The sequence below is a fragment of the Spermophilus citellus genome, assembly GCF_964194105.1.
Source record: "Spermophilus citellus genome assembly, chromosome: 4".
NCBI lineage: Eukaryota > Metazoa > Chordata > Mammalia > Rodentia > Sciuridae > Spermophilus > Spermophilus citellus.
In genome coordinates this window covers 130,898,276-130,918,942 of record NC_138185.1, presented here as the reverse complement: position 1 = coordinate 130,918,942, position 20,667 = coordinate 130,898,276, and the positions used below count along the sequence as shown (strand labels likewise).

Genomic DNA, 20,667 nt, shown 5'->3' with positions numbered 1-20,667 from the left:
ACACTGAGTGTTTCCATCTTGACTTGCATAAAATAGTGTAGGATAAGGGCAGAGTTATAGATCTTTGCAGAATTATTTCCTTCCTTGTCTGCTCCCTCAAGTGTCAGGACCATTCTGTGTGAATTGTCCACAAGTGTCTCCCTTATAATAGCCAATCCTTCCTATTAGACATTACCTAATTTTTCTACAACCCTCAAAGACACGGATCAGAAAAAGCAGACCCAGCAGCACTGCAGACATTGCTGGCTGTGAAACTTGGGTGTAAATTCAGAACTAGGTATAAAACTTTACAGCGTAAGTAAATAAATAGTGAAAAACTGAATTAAAATATTTCCACCCTGGGGCTTTAATAAATTAGTGAGTTTAGGCAATGATCACCAATGGCTGCTAAAGTCACAAATAGAGAAACTAGTGGTTGTAAATGTGCCTCAATGTGCCTCCAAATGAAATAACACTTTCCCCTTATCAAGATTCTGAGATGGATACAACTTTTAGCCATAGCTAGCAATTCACAACACACACAGGAGACCAAGGAACATGGTAAGCTCCACGCCAGAGGAGTGCAGTTGTCACTGGATTGTGAGAAACTCTACAGCAGTGTACCCAGATGTGGCCCAAGGACTGGCCAGTGCTGATTCACACACTAGATATTACTAGTCTTTAATGAGAAAAGGAATATAAGTAGAATGTAAATTATTTTATTGCCTCCTTCATTGATAAAGTCTTGCTATGGAAAACACATAAGCTGAGCTAAATAGTGCACCTAATAAAATACTGAATTTACATCTATGCACAAGTTTCTTATCTTCTTCCAGACTGGTGACAGTTTGCAGACTCACATCTTGAGAAGCACTGCTCTACAGGACATGACCAATTTCTTCAATAAATAAATTATAAGGCAAAAAAATGACAATCTGTATTTTAAAAAATTTTAAAAGATATCAATCAATTACAAAATACGGACTTCATTTGGATCCTGAATTGAATGAACTATGTCAAGAAAATCAAATAAAATTTATGAATCAGGTGCAGCATTACACACCAGTAATCCCAGTGACGCGGAGGCTGAGGCAGGAGGACTGCAAGTTCAAAGTCAGCCTCAGCAACTTAGTGAGGACCTAAGCCACTTAGCAAGACCCTGTCTCAAAAAATGATAAAGGTCTGGGGATGTGGCTCAGTGATTAAGCATTATATATATATATAAGCTATATATATATATATATATATATATATATATATATATATATATATATATATATATAGTACCAGGGATTGAATATTAGATCATATATATGATCTAATCAGGGAAACTTACCAGATCATTGACAATACTAAAAGATTAATGTTAATCTTAAATGTAATAATGCTGTTGTGTTTATGTTTCCTAAAGAAGCCTTATCTTTAGAGATATATATTAAATGTTTACAAATGAAAGAATTTTTCAGGAATTTGCTTCAAAAGAATCTGTGGCACAGAGGAATAGATGAAACAAGACTGCCAATTAATTGATAAATGCTGAAGCTGAAGCATCATTGCATCCCTCTCTCCAGTCTTGTAGGTATCTGAAATTCTACATTAAAAAACTGAATAAAACAGACAACAGCAGGATCTGGAAGTCCTGATGGGTAACATCACACCACACTTCAGTTTTCTTTTCTTCATTCACTTGATGAACCACTTGTATCTATTAATATACCTCCATGTTCCTCAGAGGGACAAGAACCCAGACATGGAGATAATAACAATCCAATTCCAGCATGTTTGCCATCTTGAATAAGTGGCCAGGGCTGGCCAGTGTTTATGTGAATTTCAAATATCCAATATTTAATATTCACTAGATGAGGAATCCAAGAACAAATGGCTTAACTACACTCATGCAAATAATTGAGCTTAATAATAATTGAGATTCCCTTGGGCATTACACTACTTTCTGACATGATTTATTTTCATAAGTATACTTCATCTTTTTGACAAAAAAACCCATCAGGTAACAAAAGATGCATCTAAGGGAAAAATTTGAGGGGAAAGGTATTGATTCGTATTAGGTCTGTAAGTGCTGAATTTTGGCTTTTCTGTACACAAATGCCAGGATTCTTATACTTAGAGTCATGGGAACTATGAAATGAGGGGAGGAAATTATTCAGCAAGGAATCCTGGTATGTTTTCTGAGCCTTCCATGTGTGAGAATGTGTGTTAACCTACTTTCAAGAAAAGTCCAAAAGCAACTGAGCAGATGAGTCAGTCTGAGGTCAAACAGACCCTGTTGTCTTGCTGTCACATGTTCGACAATGTCTACATTAAGTTGGAATTGCTTACAAAAGGAAAAAAGGGTCTTCATATTCTTGTAAAATTCCTGAAAGGTTTTCAAAACTTTAAAAAGAAACATTTATTTTATTTGAGGTTTATTTTTCTCCTGGGAAGTGACTGGAGCCCAGAAAGTACCTGATATTTATTTGTTTTTATATTTTTGCATTTTTTATAAACTTTGTATTTGTGGTGGTATGATTTACCCCAAGCAGAAGAGCCACATTTGGGAAGTTAAACATGTCTAATGGCAAATAGAAAACTAACCATTATCTGTTTAAGCCACTCCTTATTTAAAATGGTCTTATTTTTATAGGCTGTGAATGAATATGAAGCAAACACAACTTCTTAGAATTTGTTGCCAATCAGTTAACCAGAGGCTGGCATGTAGGGTGCAGAGTACAGGGACTCTTCCAAGCTTTGCCTAAATTAAGATAATGCATGATTTGTTCCAGTTTCCCAGATGTTCAATATTTAAGATCTCTCTGAAAGTCCACCCCCATTAAAATAAAAATGGAAATCATTAAAAGAAAAATGAAGATATAAAAAGATTTTTAATTTCTGAAGAGAAATAGGGCATGGAAGAAAAAAAAAGGAACAAGAATCCCTTTGTACCAAATGAGCATTGTGTTGCTACATGGCTTGAAGCCAAAGAAAGGGGATACTCAGCTGGATAGTAAGGCTCTGCTTCTTCTCAGGGGTGGCCAAACTGAGTCAGCCTGGCCCCAATCACACAAGTGGGTCCTGCTCACAAATTACCCTGAGAGACAGGGATAACCAAGTGAGTGGAGGTTTACCCACCTAATACCCCTTCCCCTTCCTTTCTAACCAAACTCCTCTTGATTCTAAAAGCTTAGTAGCCATTCCACATGGTTCAGGCAGGACTGACACATGGCTCAGTCTTTTGGCCACCATGATGTGCATGTGATCAGAGAAGTACCTGAGTTCTCCAGGAGATGTGATGTGGGAGTTCATCTCCCTACCTTATATCTGGGGCTGGATGGTCCTGAAGCTTGGAATTGCCAGTAATCATCTTGTCTACCTGATCATAACCAAGTCCTTACACTAATAAAGGCAGTCAAAGTACTTTTCAATAATGACCAACCATCTTGCCACAAAACAGTCCTAACTCCCAGAATATTTCTTTGCACTGCTGCCAAAAAGAGTGGTTCTCATCAGTCCTTCCGTTTCCTAAAAATCTAAATTCTTTCACAAAAGCTCTTGAAGGAGGGGAAAAGGAAAAAAGTACTCATTAGGAAGGAGACAAGGCCTATTTGCTAGATATGCCAATTAAAAGAGTAAAATTTCTTTGGAAAAGTTCAGGGGAATATATTAGTTCATTTCCCAATAAAGGTAACACAACTGTGGGGAGGGAGTGGAATCTAAAAGTAAAAACTTATGTACATACTACCTTTAAATATAACCAGATCTGCATAGAAAAAGAATGTTTCTATTAAAGTTGCATTGAAAAAATGTTTTAAATACCAAGTTTGCTTCCTATGTTTCTGAAAATAACCAGTTCCAAGAAGAGAAAGTGAAGTATGTGATATTCAAATACTAGTGATTATCCAGTATTTGGCTCTGGCCATAAAAGAAAAGATCACATTTTGTATGACTCCATTCCCCATTCTCCTGACCTGTAATAGCACATCTTAACCATCACAATCAAACATGTCAGGCACTGTACTAGGAACCTGAAATGTACTCTCATGAATTCTTGGGGCAATATAGAAGAGTGTGTGTCATAATCCTGTTTACAAGTGAATAAATGAGACTTTGAGAGGTCAAGCCACTTGTCTGAGGTTTCTTCCTAGTAGGTGGTGGAGCCAGGATTTGACCCCAGGCATGCACACCCCCCACACACACTTCAAGCCTCCCTGAAAACATGGCCAATGCTCATTGAAAACGACTCCTCAGTCCTTTAAAATACAGTCCCACAAGCAATACCACTCTACCCCATGACCCACAACCAGGCTCAAATAGGAAACAGTGTGAGGTAATTATAACATATACCCCAGCCACTAGCTCTGGGTTTTTATGACTGAACTGCCAAATAGCTTCTAGCCAGCTCTTCAGGAAATGTTCAGACACTTTCTCAGATTCCAGCTAAAACATCAACTATGTGGCCCTGGGGAGTACAGAGCTCACAGGGTGGTAATGGGATATAAAATTTGCAAACTTGAGGTCAGTGGCCTAAACTCTGGGGTGTGAAGCAGCAGCAGTCCATGAAAGATTAAAAACTATTTGTCGACTTGAAGGTTCATATCAAGTTCTTCATTGCAAAGCACTTATCCTCGTCACCTCCGACATTAACCCCCTCAGTAAAGGGAAAGCTATTCTAAATGGTGGTTTTGCCTAGAATCACTGGAAAGAAGAGAATAGTATCAGTAGGCTTCACACAAGATGTTCATTCTGAGAATTAAACAGTCCAATTAAAACACATCTAATACTCAATAAGTAGTTGTCATTTGGGTTATGCAGATGTTCTACAAATTTATTTGGGGAGATGATATAGGAGAAAAGGCAAGAATTCAAGAAATTCTTTCATCTTGGCATACTTATTGCATGGAATCTAAATGTATAAGTTAGTACATGGATAACTTAGTCATCAAGTTATAAAATAAGAGACTGAGCTCAAACACAGATCCAGAATTGCCTTGGTGCACCTCGGAACATTTCATACCTTAACTGTCAATTAGAAGTGTAAGATCATTTGTGGTAAGGGCTCTCAGAAAAGACTCCTACTTCTCTCTCTGATCCCCCCATTGCTACCTCACTAGCAATTACCTCCCCGGAAAAGCCCCATCCCATACAACCCTACCTAATCTGGAAGCTTCCATCAATAGCAGGGTACCATTATGGATCCAAAAGCCTACTACACAGTGACACCCCCACCACCAAGGATTGACCACTGAATCACTGATCACATCCTCTAAAGCCAAATAAATGAGAAAAAGAAAAGAACCCCTGCCTACATTATGTGGATGGTTTGCTTATATCAAGCTCAGTGGAGGACTTGCAAAGAGCAGCCAGCTGTCCAGGATATGAACACAGAGAGGCACCATCTTCTACCCAACACCACACTTCCACTTAAATCATCTCTTGACACCATGTGACTTGGCTTCCCTATCTATGAAGCACTTTATAATGAACCTTCTCTGGCTCTGGCTTCAGCATCTATGAATTTCTAAAATCTGTCCAGTGGGATAGATTTAACTCTCATTTGTAATATTTTTGTGAAGATTAAAGATCTGACTATGGAAGAAGACCCGAGTTATGGCTTCAATTACAAAATAAGAAAAAGAGCCTTTGAAAGATATTCATCAAAGGTACAAACCTATTAGGGTCTGATTACACACTCTGATAAATTAGCACTGAAGGGATAGGGGAAATTATGGACAATCACCATTATCCATGGGGCAAGAGGATACACCAAACTCTACATAGTATCTACATAGTACACAGTAAATGTGGATTAACCTGCTCTTCCACTGCATTCCTCTAAATGGTTTGATGGAATATTTTTTTCATATTCAAGTATCTGTCGTTCTGTCATGCTCTGACTCTCCCCTCAAAGCTCTCTGTCCTCTAAAGAGGCTGGTGAAGGGCTGAGGTCACCTGGTACCAGGGCTTCGAGGAGAGAGGAAGCTTTCATCCACACTTGTGGAAACTCAGCACCTGCTCTGCCCAGCTCAGGTCCATGGGTGACAGGGCTCTTCACTCCAGCACCTCCTCCTCCTTTCTCTTCAGCTTCCTCCTTTCTTCCCCTAACAAAAACCTTACACCAATTTTTCTTTTTGAAGACCCCAAGCTTCCCAGGTAAAATTTTTACATTTTACTCCAAATTTATTTATTTTCTTAATGTTTCAACTCTTATTTGATATTCTTACTCTCCCTGTTTTATTTGTAGCTCAGGTTTTGAAGGCACTTTAAAAATAGAAGAAAAAAGCCAGGGTCAGTGGCACACACCTATAATCCCAGCAGCTCGGAAGCTGTGGCAGGAGGATCACGAGTTCAAAGCCATCCTCAGCAAAAGGGAGGTGCCAAGCAACTCAGGGAGACCCTGTCTCTAAATAAAATACAAAATAGGGATGGGGATGTGGCTCAGTGGTCAAATGCTCCTGAGTTCAATCTCCAGTAACCTCCCCTCCCCCCCCCAAAAAAAACAGAAGAAAAAGATGAGACAAGAGAATAAAGAAAAGAAAAAGATAAAGATGACAATGAGAAAGAGGAAGGAAGAGAGAGAGAACAAACAAAAGACTAGATAAAACCCTGTCTCTGGAATACATTCACTTTATTAATAGATATTGCCATTGCCATACTTCAGTTCAAAATCATGAAATTTAGCAGACAGTGTATCCATAGGGCCCACATAAATCCTGTCTCCTGACACCAATATCATAAAATGGTGTACTATATTTGGACTAGGATGTGTTTGGATACTTATATTTGAATGTAAGTATGACTGATGGTCTAGGAATTCACAGCCCTTCAAAACACTGACCCGAATCACTTGTCTAATGGAGCAGTTCTCCTGCTCAGAGCCTGCTTGCTGTCTGGAATACATCTTTGGCTGGGAAAGGTGGAGATAGGGAATTTTCCTTTCTCCCTTCCGCTCTGAGGGGGCTGAATAAATATTCTCAGAGATTACTTTAGCCATAAAAAGCCACTTGAGTTGAGAAGTTAGAGAGTCACAAGAAACTTAAAACTAAGATTAAATACGGTATAGAACAATCACAACCTAAATCTGACCATGGTTCTAATCTAGTTTCATTCTACTAACAATGTGCTTAATTTGTGACAAAGCACTCAGTGAAAAAGTGCTTGCCTAGCATGTGTGAGGCCTTGGGTTTAATCCCCAGTACCGAAAAAAAGAAAAAAATCCTACAAGGACCCTAGTAGAAGAGTTGAACTGTTTTACAATATCAATTCTATTGGCAACTGCATATCTATTTGGGTTGTTATTATTAACTCCTAACTGAAAAAAAAATGAGATGGCTGATACCAACAGACATATAAATCTGAGGCTATTAATAGACATTTAAAGTAAAATTCCATATAGGGGAAAGGCAAAACATATCAAATACCCAAGTTAAATAAGTTAGATTATGCATTAAATTTATCAGAGTTTCTTAAAAGCTAAAAGTAAAAAAGGTAAGGAGTTTTATAATTTTTATATTCAAATAAAATGTATCAGTTTATTAGGAACTATAATCTTGTTCCTGATGTTTGAGTTCTTTAAATGCGGAAATGTGGATAAACTAAGAGCAATGCCCTTATCGCTTATCTAACAGGAGATGCTGTCACATTATTATAGAGCATTTTTCATTCTGAGATCACAGCAGCAAAATACAATGAAGCATCCTCAAAAGAGAGCTCAGCTAATCTGACTAGACCAAGTTATAATTAAAAATTTAAATATCTGATTATCCTTCTCAAAGATCCATTGCTTCACTGAGCTAGTTAGTCTCTAAAGACGGCCCCATTTATTTCTTCCTTTCCTTTAAGATGCCTCACATCAAAAGGCAGGGCATTAGTCCGTGCCCCTGAATCTAGGCAAGGCTGTGACTGTCACACAATTCCAAGTCATGCAATTCAAGACTATTTGAAGATAGTTGGGTAGCTTCCACTTTCTTGCTCTTGGGAGATCCTGAGTTGCCATGTAAAAAGTCTGCTAGAAAGATAATGTACAGAGGCCAAGTGTAAAAGGAGACAATCTGACACTATATGCAGGAAAATCAAGGACAAGAACAAGCCCATTCAAGTCCATCCAGCCATTTGAGTCAGCAAGCACTCAACATGTAGGATTCAAGCAAGAGGCCAGGGGTCAGGAGACTGTAGTTCCAGAACCAGCCCAAACAGACACAAACCTTGAGCAAGTTTTACTTTGCATCTGATACTTACTTTCCCCATTTGGAAAAACATACTCAATGGCTCCATCCCCAGGGGCAGATCCAAGCCAGAGACTTCATGAGAGAGAGCTTCAAAATCTAGAAGGTTGGCTGCTGGGAATATAGCTTAGTAAAACAGTGCTTGCCTAGCATGTGTGAGGCCCTAGATTTAATCCCCAGTATTGGAAAACAAAACAAAACTAGAAAACCCCCACCAGCGCAAGAAAATGGCTCCTTGCTTCTTTAGTCCCCTCATCCGTCTATCCATTTAGATAAATCATGCTAAAGCAAACAGAGTGGCAAACTCCATGCATACATGAAGTCATGCTACAGCTCAATCCAGCCCAACATTGTGGAAAGCACAGACAAGATTCCCCACTGTGTCCTGTCTGAATTCCTGACCCACAGAATCATAAGAAATAATACGTCAGTTGTTCTAAGTCACTAAGTTTGGGGGAATTTATTACATAGCAATAAGAAAATCAAAACACTCACAAGTGAGAATAGCTGGTTGCATTGTAGTGGGAAGCTAAGCAGCGATCTTGTTCGCCTTTGGTTTCTCATGAATGGTGCTACGATGTCTTTGCATGTGACATGTTTAATGTGGACCAGGCGAGAGCTCTCCAGGTGCCTTCGCCCTTACTCTCTCCAGCCACTAGCCTCTTTTCTCTTCAGCCCCTCCCTTGCCTTAGCCAAGACCATCATACACATTCATTCTGACTGCCCCACCCTCCTCCCAAGCCTCTCATCTCTGTCTCCCTGCTCTCTAAGCACAGTGTTTACACCACAGCCAGTGGGAAGATCTGATCATGTTCCCATCTTAGCAGTCTCTAATAGCTCCCCATCCTTACCTTTCATAAGCAGGAACATTATGTTTTTATTAGTACCTCTCTTCTCCCAAACATCACTCTGAAGCTAAGCACAGGCTCACAAGGTCAAACTGCACAACTCCAGGGGCACTAGTCAGCAGACTACACTGGGGGCAACCCTGCTTGGAGCCATGCAGTGCAAACCCTGATCTCAATGTCCCAAGATCTCAAACACTTCATATCCTTTCCACTTCCTGTCTTTTTCACTCAAATGTTTCCCTTATTTCTCTCCTACTCTCCTCTAAGCTTTCATTTATATAATCAAACTTGTCAAGCCAATCAACCAAAACTGCTCACTATCTGATCATCAAAAATATTTACTGACCATCTACCACATGTCCAGTTGCTAGGTATCCCTAGAGATAAATAAGACAACAGAATCACTACCTTCAAGAAAGTCTCAGTCCTAGTTGACTGTCAGTTTTTATCACATAGATCAGAAGCTGGTCAACTATTTCTTTAGAGGGAAAAGAGCAAATATTTCAGTTTTGCTGGCCATGCTCTCTGTCACAGTTACTCTGCTGCCACATTGCACAAGCAGAAAATCCGTAAACAAATGGGCATGATTTTGTCTCAATAAAATTCAGTCTTCAAAATCAATCGGCTCGGTCCACAGTTTGCCAACTTCAAGACTTTTAGTACTTGGAGCTTTCTGATAAAGCCCATTCCCATTGTGATCTTTCCCTTGGCTTGTAATAGCATCTGTCTTCAACAATTGTTGGGCCTTCCCCACAGCAATAGTAGAAGAAGATTCTGGGGAAAGGAGGCATAAAGGGTATGAATGAAAGAAATTCACCAGCTACAAGAATTATTGTAATTGAGAAGCAGTAACATATATTGGTTAAGAGATCTAACTATGAAGCCAGATTTCCCAATTTTACTCCAAGTAAGTTTACACCCCTGAAAGAATTACCCAAACTCTGTGTCACTGTTTCCTCACCTGTTAAATGTGCAAAAAAGTTTAATGTCCTACATGAGGAACTTTGTATTAAAGAAATTAGTATTTGTAAAGTGCAATCATTAAGAGACAAATCAGACTTTGTTATTTTTTTTTTACCCCGATTGCTTCAATTTAATGTAAAAATAGATGGATCTGAGTTCACAGGCAACCAAAGCAAAAAAGTTAAACAGATAGCATTAAATAACTTATCTTACCAGTAAGGATTTAAGACACATTGTTTCCCCTGGGAAGAGAAAAACCATGTGCAACTCTATCTGAGAGAAATTTCTCACATGGGACATGAGAATAAGAGATTCCTGATGACATAATAAGCAACACCTTTGGCTCAGAACCCAGAACAATATAGAAGGAGAATTTCGTGACTCTACCACCATCATAAAAAATCAAAATATGACATTAAAATATACTATATGTGCCAGGCAGGTTCTCAAAAGTCTATAATCCCAACAACTTGGAGGCTAGGGCAGGAGGAATGCAAATTCAAGGTCAGACTAGGTAACTTACCAAGACTCTGTCTCAAAATTTAAAATAAAATGGTCTAGAGATGTAGAGCTCAGTGGTAGAGCACCCCTGAATTCAATCACCAGTACCAAACACACACACACACACACACACACACACACACATACACACACACACAATACATGTGCCATCCAAGGTGCCAGCTGGCTGTGACATTCTATGTTTGTTTTATCAGTATCATGGTAGAAATGAGAGAGAACATTTCTAATTTAAACACTATACCATTAACTATACTTAGGATTTGTAAACTAACACAAAGCATATTAGGAATTTTTTTAAATTTTAATTTCATATTAGGAATTTTAAGTGTAATTTTACCAATGGATTAGTCCTACATTATCATCCAGTGGAATGAGAAACCAAAACCATAAAGTTAATGGAGAAAGACAATTTTAGTATTAGGACTTTGTCTTTAGAACATAACCTCTGCATTCCTCAGCTCTCATTGTAAAAGGAAATTAATAAAATGACCCATCTTATGTAGAGTTGTCTGGCACATAAATGTCATCTAAATATTGCCTACTCTAGCTACAATTATTATTACAGAGGCTCCTGACTGTTCTGGATTTACAATTTTTTACTTTATGATGATGTGAAAACAGTTAACTATTCATTAGAAACCATGCTTCAAATTTTGCATTTTATTCTTTTCCTGGGCCAATGAACATGCTGGTGCAATACGCTTTCCCGAAATGCGTGGCACCATTTATCAGGACAGAACCCCATTTTAAGTTCATCTGTTTTATTGACTACTAGACTACATGCCCTCTGCAACCTGCCTGTTGACTTCTGGTTCCTATTCTCCATTCTCCTACTTTCACTGCTCAGCCCCTCCAGGCTGAGGGGTGTGATTCTGGCATTCCACAAGCTACATTTAGACTGGCATTCAATCAAACCCTCCTGAATTAATGAACTCTGAAATTCCACTTAATGACGAGTTAGTGGTAAAATGCTTACAAGCAGACTCTTGCCTTTGATGATTTTACAAACTAATGGGAAAATCAAGTTTAATCATGGTGAAACACTAAACTCTCCTGTGTAAATTAGTCCTGCTATATTATAGATTTCAGTTTTCACAAAGAATTTCATGGCAAAAAATTTAGGTCACTAAGGTAGGCCCATTTGCTAGATTATTTTTTAGAAACAAAAAACTTGTTAAACTAGCTTATTTCTCTTTAAAGAAAACAGTCACGTTAAAAATTAAAGGAAAAATGGCCAGATTGTCCAGATAAGCTATTTGGCTTATTATATGAATACCCTAATAATTTATTTAGTATTGTATTTGAGCCATGGGTATAATGCTATAATTTTTAAGTTCTTCTGCTACAGAAGACAACAAAGGAATGTTTCAACAGTCTTTAAAATTCAAAGTAAGCTTGAAGAGATGTCTATACTTCTGTTTCCTTCAGCCCTCACCTTGTTTCATTATAGGTTGAGATGTTTTAATTAATTTGTGTTACCAACAATTTATGTAATTCTGTGAAGAATCTCAAATGTCTTAAATGCTACAAAAGAGTCACATAAATAAATATTTTATCTCTCTCTTTTTGCTTAAAATGTGGAATTACTGAAACCTTCTATTCAGGAATATCTTTTTAAAATTGTGTCTCAATATCTTAATTTTTTTTTTGGTAAATACAAAATCAAACCATACCACAGCATGAGTCTTTTCCCCCATATTTAATTATCAGCCCATCTGACTTCAGATGAAGTATTAAAGTCTTCTTTGTAAAGTTAAAATGGACTGTATAAAGTTTACAGAACTTTTTCTGTGTTCTCTTTTAAAGTTCTTTATTTTAATAGCAGACTTCTGTGTAATTAATCCCTTGGAGTTTGCCGTCACATAATCTACCCTGTGTATGAACTGTTCCATGTGTATTTTTCTGGTAACAAGACCTCTGGAAAAAGTAAACAAATAAACAAAGACCAAAAGGAATATGCATGAGGGGACAAACTACAATCAGGTCTCATATACTTATGAGCTGAGAAGAAAGGACAGAAGACTCAATCCATATTACTGGAGATTTAGGAAAAGGATGTCTTACTGTAAGGAATTTTTCCCTTTGACATGAAACTGCAGTATTTCCATATTTGGGAGCTAAAGCAATAAGGCAATCATAAATAAAGGGCATATAACTACTGCTATTCAAGTAGAGTTAGTTTTTTTATGCATGTGTTTTTTAAAAAAACATACTGTACTGTCTCCCACACTTTTTGCCTAATCACAGAAGTTTAGAACTTAGCTCTGAGAAAAATTCTTGTGAACTGAAATACAGACAAAGTTAGGATTTTATTATTTCTCCTAAAGTCATTTCACACATGTTAAGCCATGCCCAAGGGGAAACTACTATACATTCATTATTTGAAAATATTTTTAAAACTTGCAAAATTCTTACTTGAAAATAGAGAAAAGCGCAATTTTTTGCAGAGTGAATGGGGACCACACTCATATTAAAAAAAAAAAAAGGATTTCCTGTAAAAGCAGAAATTGGCGATTTAGTCTAAGAAAACAGAAAAAGCTGGGAAGAAACTTGAGGATGCTTAAATTTCCACTGTGGAACAAATTCTGCTGCCCACTGGAGAGGGAAAAAAAAAAACACCTGCAACAGGATGGGAGGAAAGGAACATGAGCGAGGATGGAAGACATATCCAAGGAGGAAAGACAAGGCAAGTTCCTGGTTTATGAAGAGAAGGAGCTGAAAGGAAAGGAATATATATTTTTAAAATAGCAAGGCAAATTTTAGAGTCACTTGACACATCAGAAAAAAAAATGGAAGGCAGTATTTCAGGGGGAGATTAGACCAGTGCACATCAGATACCAATGAGCTTAAAGCACCTTTTAGCCAGGGGAAATATTAGTGAGGTGCTGAAAGTTGCTGCCACCAACTTCACATCAGGCAGCTTCAGGGGTTACAAATCACTTTCACTTCATAAACTATGCATCTCCATCAAAATGGCAAGCAGGTTTTACTGCAGTCAAAGGCTTAGTTTTGAAGCGGATAATATTTTAATGAGAAAAAATAGAAATTTCAAGCAGTAACTGGAAAAATGTAATACATAGCTGCTTTTCCTGATGATTTACACAGCAGGACATGGTTAAAAGACTCATTCATGTGAGACTCTAATGGCAATAAGTAGAGAATAAATTTCAAATGCAGTTCAAATTTAACATCAGAATGGGTGTTTGTTTAAAATCTATGGGAAAAAACTTTGATCCAGCAATTCTACTTTTATAACTTTATACAACATATAAACTTGTGCATGTACACATAGGCATATATATATATATATAAATGTTAGTAACAGCAAAATATTTAATATAATCTAAACAGCCATCATTAATGAACTGTTCCAGCCACATCATGGAATTCTATACACCAAGAAAACACACAGGTTAGATTCATATGACTTAATAGATGACTACACTAGAAATACATAAAAAGTAAACAAAGTTCAGAACATTATGTATAGTATATTCCATGTACTAAAAATGATGTATGCATATGTACATATATTTGTGTATATATAATATACATATGTGTATATACATATAGTTATGTGTACATATACATGCTTATTTCTGGAAAATACATAAGAAAATGGCCTCTGAAAGTCAGGAGAGAAGTACTTTTAATTATATATTCTTCATAATTATTATTTTGAACCCGCAAATATAGATAGGCAACTTTATAGATAACATGGCAAACAAAAGCACTCAGAATTACTAATCTGTTCATAATATGTTTTAGGAAGACCTTATAAATACTTTGCAATAGTATTGATATATTAGTGATCCATTAGTGCAATGATACATTAGTGATCAAATCTGTGAGAAGTACAAAGAGTGATCTCTTTGGTGATTTAAAAAATTAACTAGAAAAATCAACAGAAATAAGTGCTGGTGTGAATAAAGTGTGGTGTCCTGTTAAGCAACAAAGAAAAGCTTAGTTTCTGTTTTTGCATGGGGTCTGTGCCTCCCAAGGAAACACTAGGGTTGGTGACAGCACATGGAGATGAGACAAATGTCTGGCCAGACCTAATGTCTCCCCACAGATTTTTATCCACAGAACTGAACTCCAACTTCCTCTGTCTATATGCATAGAAGCAATGTCATCAAGAATAGTTATTATGATAATATTGTATAGCAGAAATATACTTTTGAGGGGGAAATGAGAGATTAAATGAAGCTCTTTAGAGAACACATGAAAAGAAAAGCAAAGTTTCGGTCCATCTATTGAACTTATCATGTGGCTGGCATACAGGGCAAAAATGTCTGTCGCCTGATCAGGATCAGCAAATTTCATTTCCAGTATTGGTGGAATCCTGGGTTTATTTCCCACAACGGCCAAGACAGAAACTGAATTAATCGTGACTACTTTCTGGGGTTAGAAAATCACACACATTTCACTGCTGTTTACATACTCAGCTCTCAAAAGCATCTTGTCCTTAGTCCAGACTAGGACTCAAAAACTGGTCTGCTCCATTCACTACACATCTTCTTCTCATACCTGGACTATGAAAACACAAACTTCACTACATACACATAATTGAAACAGCCCATAGCAAAAAAAAAAAAAAAAAAAAAAACAGTATCCAGTGGGCACCTTCACTTGGTCATACAAGGCCATATAATAAAGCTACACAACATTCAGGACAAGAGCATCAGTGAGAATTATAAAAATTTATTTTTAAAAAACTGTATTTTTACTGCCTGAGTTCATTTAAAAGGATCTTCCAAGTAGATAAAAGGGATCATTTATAATCCATCCTACTATTTCTATGCAGGCTTGAACTTGATCTCAGAAAGTGACTTCTCTTTTGATCTAAAAAATCTCAAAGTGTATTCATTCACACCCTCCTTCCATTCAGGGAATTGACAACCAACACTTAGTTCAACCTACCTAATTTAAACTTTCCTGCTGAACTATTTTCTGTAAGAGGAGCATTTAAAGCCAGTGAAATAATGCTGCATGCAGGTAACACATACACCACTAGTTTGAAACACACACCAGCCACAGCGACATAACTGCAGCAGTGACATGGAAAGCTCCGCACAACCCAACCACAAGTGCTCAGAAACACTTGTCCAGCTTTGCTTCCAGTGTTGACATTTGAGGGGGTGTATACCCCCAGGAAACTCAGTCCCCAATCTTAATAAGCATAATTTCCGGAGAGCCAGCTATTAACCATGCATCTTCTCTGTCATTGGAATGTTTTCCTATCTTTGCTCCCTTACAAAAAGAGTATCTGCAAAGACGCCCACAAGCAAACTACTTTGTCCTAAACACAACCGGAATTACCGTTGAAGGGAAAGGAACGGGCTTCTCCTTTTCTCTCAAGTCACAGCTCCTCCCCTTTTTCCTCAAGGAACCCTTCTCGCCTCCCAAAATCTGCCTCAACAATGGCCCAAGATTCCTTTTAACCAAGACCCCTCTGCTGGGGCCAGAATCTTTCAGGAGCCAGAGCAAGGTGGCTTAGCTCCTAAGGCGGTGAAGAATGTGTAACCTTAGGACCTCCAAGGTGTCCCCGGGAGGTCTTGCTAAGGATCCTTCCACTGCGGCACTGTGGAGAATTGACCCGGTCAGTTACTCTAGATCTTAAACTCAACTCGGGAGAGGGGGAAGGGAGACCCACACCAAAGAAGCTGACCCGTTACATTACCCCTTAAGCGCGTCGAGTCCTCCGCCGCCTCGCCTCTTGGCCCGGGTGGCTCTGGTTTCCTTCACGTTTCCAGCCTCCAAATTGGCATCCGCCCCATGGCTCGTGTAGGACGCTAAGAGCACGGTAAATCCCAGGGCGATCTCCAGCAGCCCCTCTCGCCGCATGATGCCGAGCGGCCGCCGGCTCCCGCCTCCTCCTGCCGCACCCGAGGCTGTCTCGAGTAGCCTCTGCGCCCTTAAGCGCACCGCGCCGCCGGGGTCCCGCTGTCCCGCCGCCCGTCCCCCGGGCCGGGCTCCTCCCGCCTTCCTCAGGCGCTGCTCCCACTTCAGGAGGCCCCTGCCAGCTGCAACAGAAACAAATCCCCGAAGTGGGGAAGAGATTCAGGGCATCGGGATGCTAAAGCCTCGCGGTCCCCATTCCGGAGCCCAACCCGCGCTCCGCCTGCGCGTGGCGCAGTTAATTTGGGTAAGTGATGACCGTTTGGTCCACATCTGGCTGAAAAGCCCAGGCCCCCGGAGGCAGCGGCTCCAGCGGACCCCTCGGCCTCCTCTGCTCCGGCTGACGAGCGCGGCGCAAAGTACCCACGCCCGAAACGGTCGTAAGCCCCGGGGCGAGCTTGCTGCGTTTAGTTTTTAAAAGCACGAGTTGCGCGCGTTGCGCTCTCTGAACGCCCCAGCTCCTTAGCCCGTACTCTCCGCCAAGTCTCGGGACTGGAAACCCATCCCGCCGGCTGCGGAGGCTACCACCGCCCCCAGAGAAACTGACACCGAGCCCGGCACCAGGCGCCCTGGGCCAGGAAGCTGTCAGGCAGGAGAGAGCCAGCGCCAGCTGTGAATGTTCCGGGACAGCCCCTCACCCCTGTCCCTGTCCCTGCCCTTGGCGCGGCGCAAACGCAAAGCCTCCGTGGCTGGATCCCCAGCCCTGGTGGCCGCCCGACCCCTGTCGGGACTTCGGCTGCACCCACTGGAGAAGCTTCGGCTCCGACTCGGAAGCGGCGGCGGCGGTGACTGCTCCTCGGACCTGGCCCCAGCAGCCGCTGCTGCGCTGCGCTGCGCTCCACCCGCAGCTGTCCCAGCTGTGGCCGCCTGTCCGCCTGTGGCACCCACAGTCTGCCCCGGCTCCCGCGGCCCCCTCCTTTCCCCACCTCTTCAAGTATCGTCAGAGCAGCGGTTTCTCGCGAGAGAAATACTTTTAAAAAAAAAAAAGGAAAGAAAGAAAGAAAGAAAATGACACCCCCTCCTACATCCCCCTCATCACCACCCCGCCCCCCAGCCCCATCCATCCTCCCTTTCCACTCCCCTTTGCCAGCCACCGCCTCGGCGCGGGGCCTCCCTCACTCGCTGGATTAGTGCAGTGGGAGGAGGCAGAGGTGAACGGGTCCTGCCTGGCCTGGGACTTTTCGTTTTGGTGTGGGGAGGAGAGAGAATGGGAAGAAGTGGAGTAGCGGTTTACCCTGTTCTGTGGTTGAGAGGTCTGGACCCGAGATTAACCTCTCCCGTGATCAGGAAGCCAGTCGGCGCGGAAAGCTGTGCCACCTGCACCAAGAATGCACGCTGTAGACCGCAGCCCGGAGGCGCGGGAGGCCCTGGCCGGAGAGGAGACCCATCCTGCCTGCCCGAGCGTCTCGGCGCCGCCTCCTCTGCGCCTCTTGGATCTAGCATTGAGCAGAGGCAAGAGGACGGACCGGCAGGGCACATCACAGGCCTGGGCCATTGCAGGGACTGAGTGCGGGCGGGGAAGGGGATTCTGCTGCGACCATTTGCTGTGGGGTGTACAGAGCCCACTGGAGGAGTGGTTTTTCTGAGACTCAGTTCAAGCCACCCACCCAGGCTAAATCCAAAATGCTCCAAGAGTCTGAGTCGGATACGGAATCAGGGGCCTGTGAATACGGGGATTTGGAATGGGGGCAATGAAGAAATAGTCCCCTCACCCAGCCCATAGTTTAGATTAAGATTTGTTTGTGTGGATGATTCCTTTTACGTGTATACACACACACACACACACACACACAGAGAGAGAGAGAGAGAGAGAGAGAGAGAGAGAGAGAGAGCTGCTTGTCTAGCGTATGCAAGGTGCAATGAATACAATGATTCCAGAGCTCATAGTATTTATGGCCCCCTTAGAAAATCCAGTATTGCCTGCACCTATAGAAGTTAGGGAAATTAGGGAATCCAAATTGGACCCTAGCTCTGGAACTGAAGTCCCCCAGTTACAACTACCAGCTCTCAAGACAAGAATAAGAACTCACCACAAACAGGAACCCAAAGTATGCATCTTTTAAAGGGAATTTTCCTTCTTTGCAATAGTTTGTGCCCAGGGGCTTATGAAAGTTACTCAACTTCTTTCTAATTGCAAGCTGGACCACACAGACTTATAATAGTGATGATGAACACGTTAAAAGTGTTGAACATATATTAAAGTCATAGTCTTTTAAGTATGTTGTCTAACTTAATCCTTACCTGGAAAAATTCTCTTCACGAATCCATGAATTAAAGCCTTGGTCACACAACCTCACTTGAGTAAAGTAGGTCATTCATTCAAGATGTATTTTTTGAGCAACAATTTTCTACCACATGGTGCATGGAGGACCCAGACTTACTGGTAAGCAAAACAGAAATTTTCTCTCCTCACACAACAAGTAACCTACAGGGAAAGGCAAACTTGAAACAAATAATGACTCAATTGTACTTGCTTGCTTGGAGGATATGTAACAGGGTGACTTGACCTAGGCTAGGGTTGATGGAGGAAACAGCATTTAACTCAAATCTAAAACATGACTAGCCTTAACATGTAGAGAGGGTAGTGGTTCTTAATCCTGGCTACACAGTAGAATGACCTGAGGAGTTTTTTTGTTTGTTTGTTTGTTTGTTTGTTTGTTTGTTTTTTAAATCCAGTACCAGAACCCAAAACCAGAGATTCTGGAGTAGAGCCTTGACAGGGATATTTATGAAAGCTCCCTAAATGGAGAGGTAAGGAAGTTATTTAGGATAGGAAGAGGGTCTAAGCAGAAGGACTAGAGAGAAAGGGCTGCTAGAGATCCAGGATGGCCCTATCCTGACCTCCAGAGTTTTCTGGACTGTTTTATACCTTAAGTAGAATGTGGAAATCCCACCTTCTTTCCCTGTACTCCAGCAGCATGCCAGACACCACATGCCCCTCTCTTACACTCTCCCATCCAGTGACACGTTGGACAGCACAGCAGCAGCCAAACGCAGGGCTTTTCTAAGGCTTTGGCCCAGGAAGCAAAGAGCAAACTCTGGTGCTCCTTAAGTTCCTCCTCCCAGCATTTACAGACATCTCTATTATTCCCAACTCAACCCTATACCATCCTCCAGGGTTTCACCTCCAAGGGAGAAATTTAGATTAAATGCTTTTATCTGACCTTTGGCTTTCCATCTTTCTCTTTTTTCATTGGCCCCTTCCTCCAGTAGAAGAAAGACTCTTTAATTCTCTTCATATTGGTAAGGAACTCTAGGGCACATACTCCACTCTTTGAGAAATTCAACCATAATAGTGGAAGCTCTGAGGGGGGAGTGGGGAGGATAATTTAATTGATTACTGAAAAGAAAATACATTTTTAAATATGTAAGAAATAGCAGGTAATCATCACACTATTTGCAACAAAATTCAATAACCGATAATGAAAACGCTCATCTTTGCAATAGGAGTTTCAAGATGCACCTCTCTTTAAATTTAGCACAGTTCATAGCACTGTTTGCAAAATAAGTCTTTGAGCTAGAATTCCCTTGTCCCACCTTTTCATTTCAAGCAAATTTGTATGCTAAGAAAATCTATTTAACTTTCTCCTTGTTTAGAAGATACAGCTTATGCTAGTCTCTCTTGTTCAGATTTAATGCACTTATTAACAGAATAATTTACTTAGAAATTAATAATGACACATAATTATAGTATTCCTATTATGCATTACACACTATGTTAGGTACTGACAATTAGAATATTTATTCTATTGTTAGAGTGAACTATATATTTTTTTCCTGCACTCAAGCTACTTATTGTCCTTACCTATACTGTAGATTTTTAAGGACAAGGTTGCATTTCTTTTTAAAAACATTTTTAGATGTTGATGGAGCTTTATTTATTTATTTATTTATTTATTTATTTATTTATTTATATGTGGTACTGAGAATTGACCCAAGTGGGGTCAATTTGCTAGGCAAGCACTCCACCACTGAGCCACAACTCCATCTCTGCATATCTTATTCACAGAAACTTGCACAGTGTCCTAAAAACTATAGCAAAAGACAAATAGTTTATTGACTAATCAATTGGAATATGGCATTTGAGCTTCAAACCCACTCTCATATCTTTTTTTTTAATTATTTTATTGTTGGTTGTTCAAAACATTACATAGTTCTTATTATACCATATTTCACAGATTGATTCAAGTGGGTTATGAACTCCCATTTTTACCCCGTATACAGATTGCTGTGTCACATCA

The 20,667-nt window shown here is 40.3% G+C and overlaps 1 protein-coding gene across 2 annotated transcripts in view; it reads right to left on the bottom strand.

Moving 5' to 3' along the window:
* The window catches only part of FBN1 (fibrillin 1), a 226,502-nt gene extending 209,152 nt beyond the window's left edge, over nt 1-17,350 (bottom strand). The window contains exons 1-2 of one of the 2 annotated variants that reach the window (XM_081290687.1): nt 17,173-17,350; nt 16,209-16,551 (exon numbers count right to left, since the gene is read on the bottom strand). In XM_081290687.1, coding sequence (XP_081146813.1) covers nt 16,209-16,372 — 164 coding nt within the window. In that variant the 5' untranslated portion in view covers nt 16,373-16,551; nt 17,173-17,350. Of the gene's footprint in view, nt 1-16,208; nt 16,552-17,157 lie in introns of both variants that reach the window. The other variant, XM_081290686.1, reaches the window with a different exon arrangement.
* Between the last annotated feature and the right edge of the window lie 3,317 nt (nt 17,351-20,667).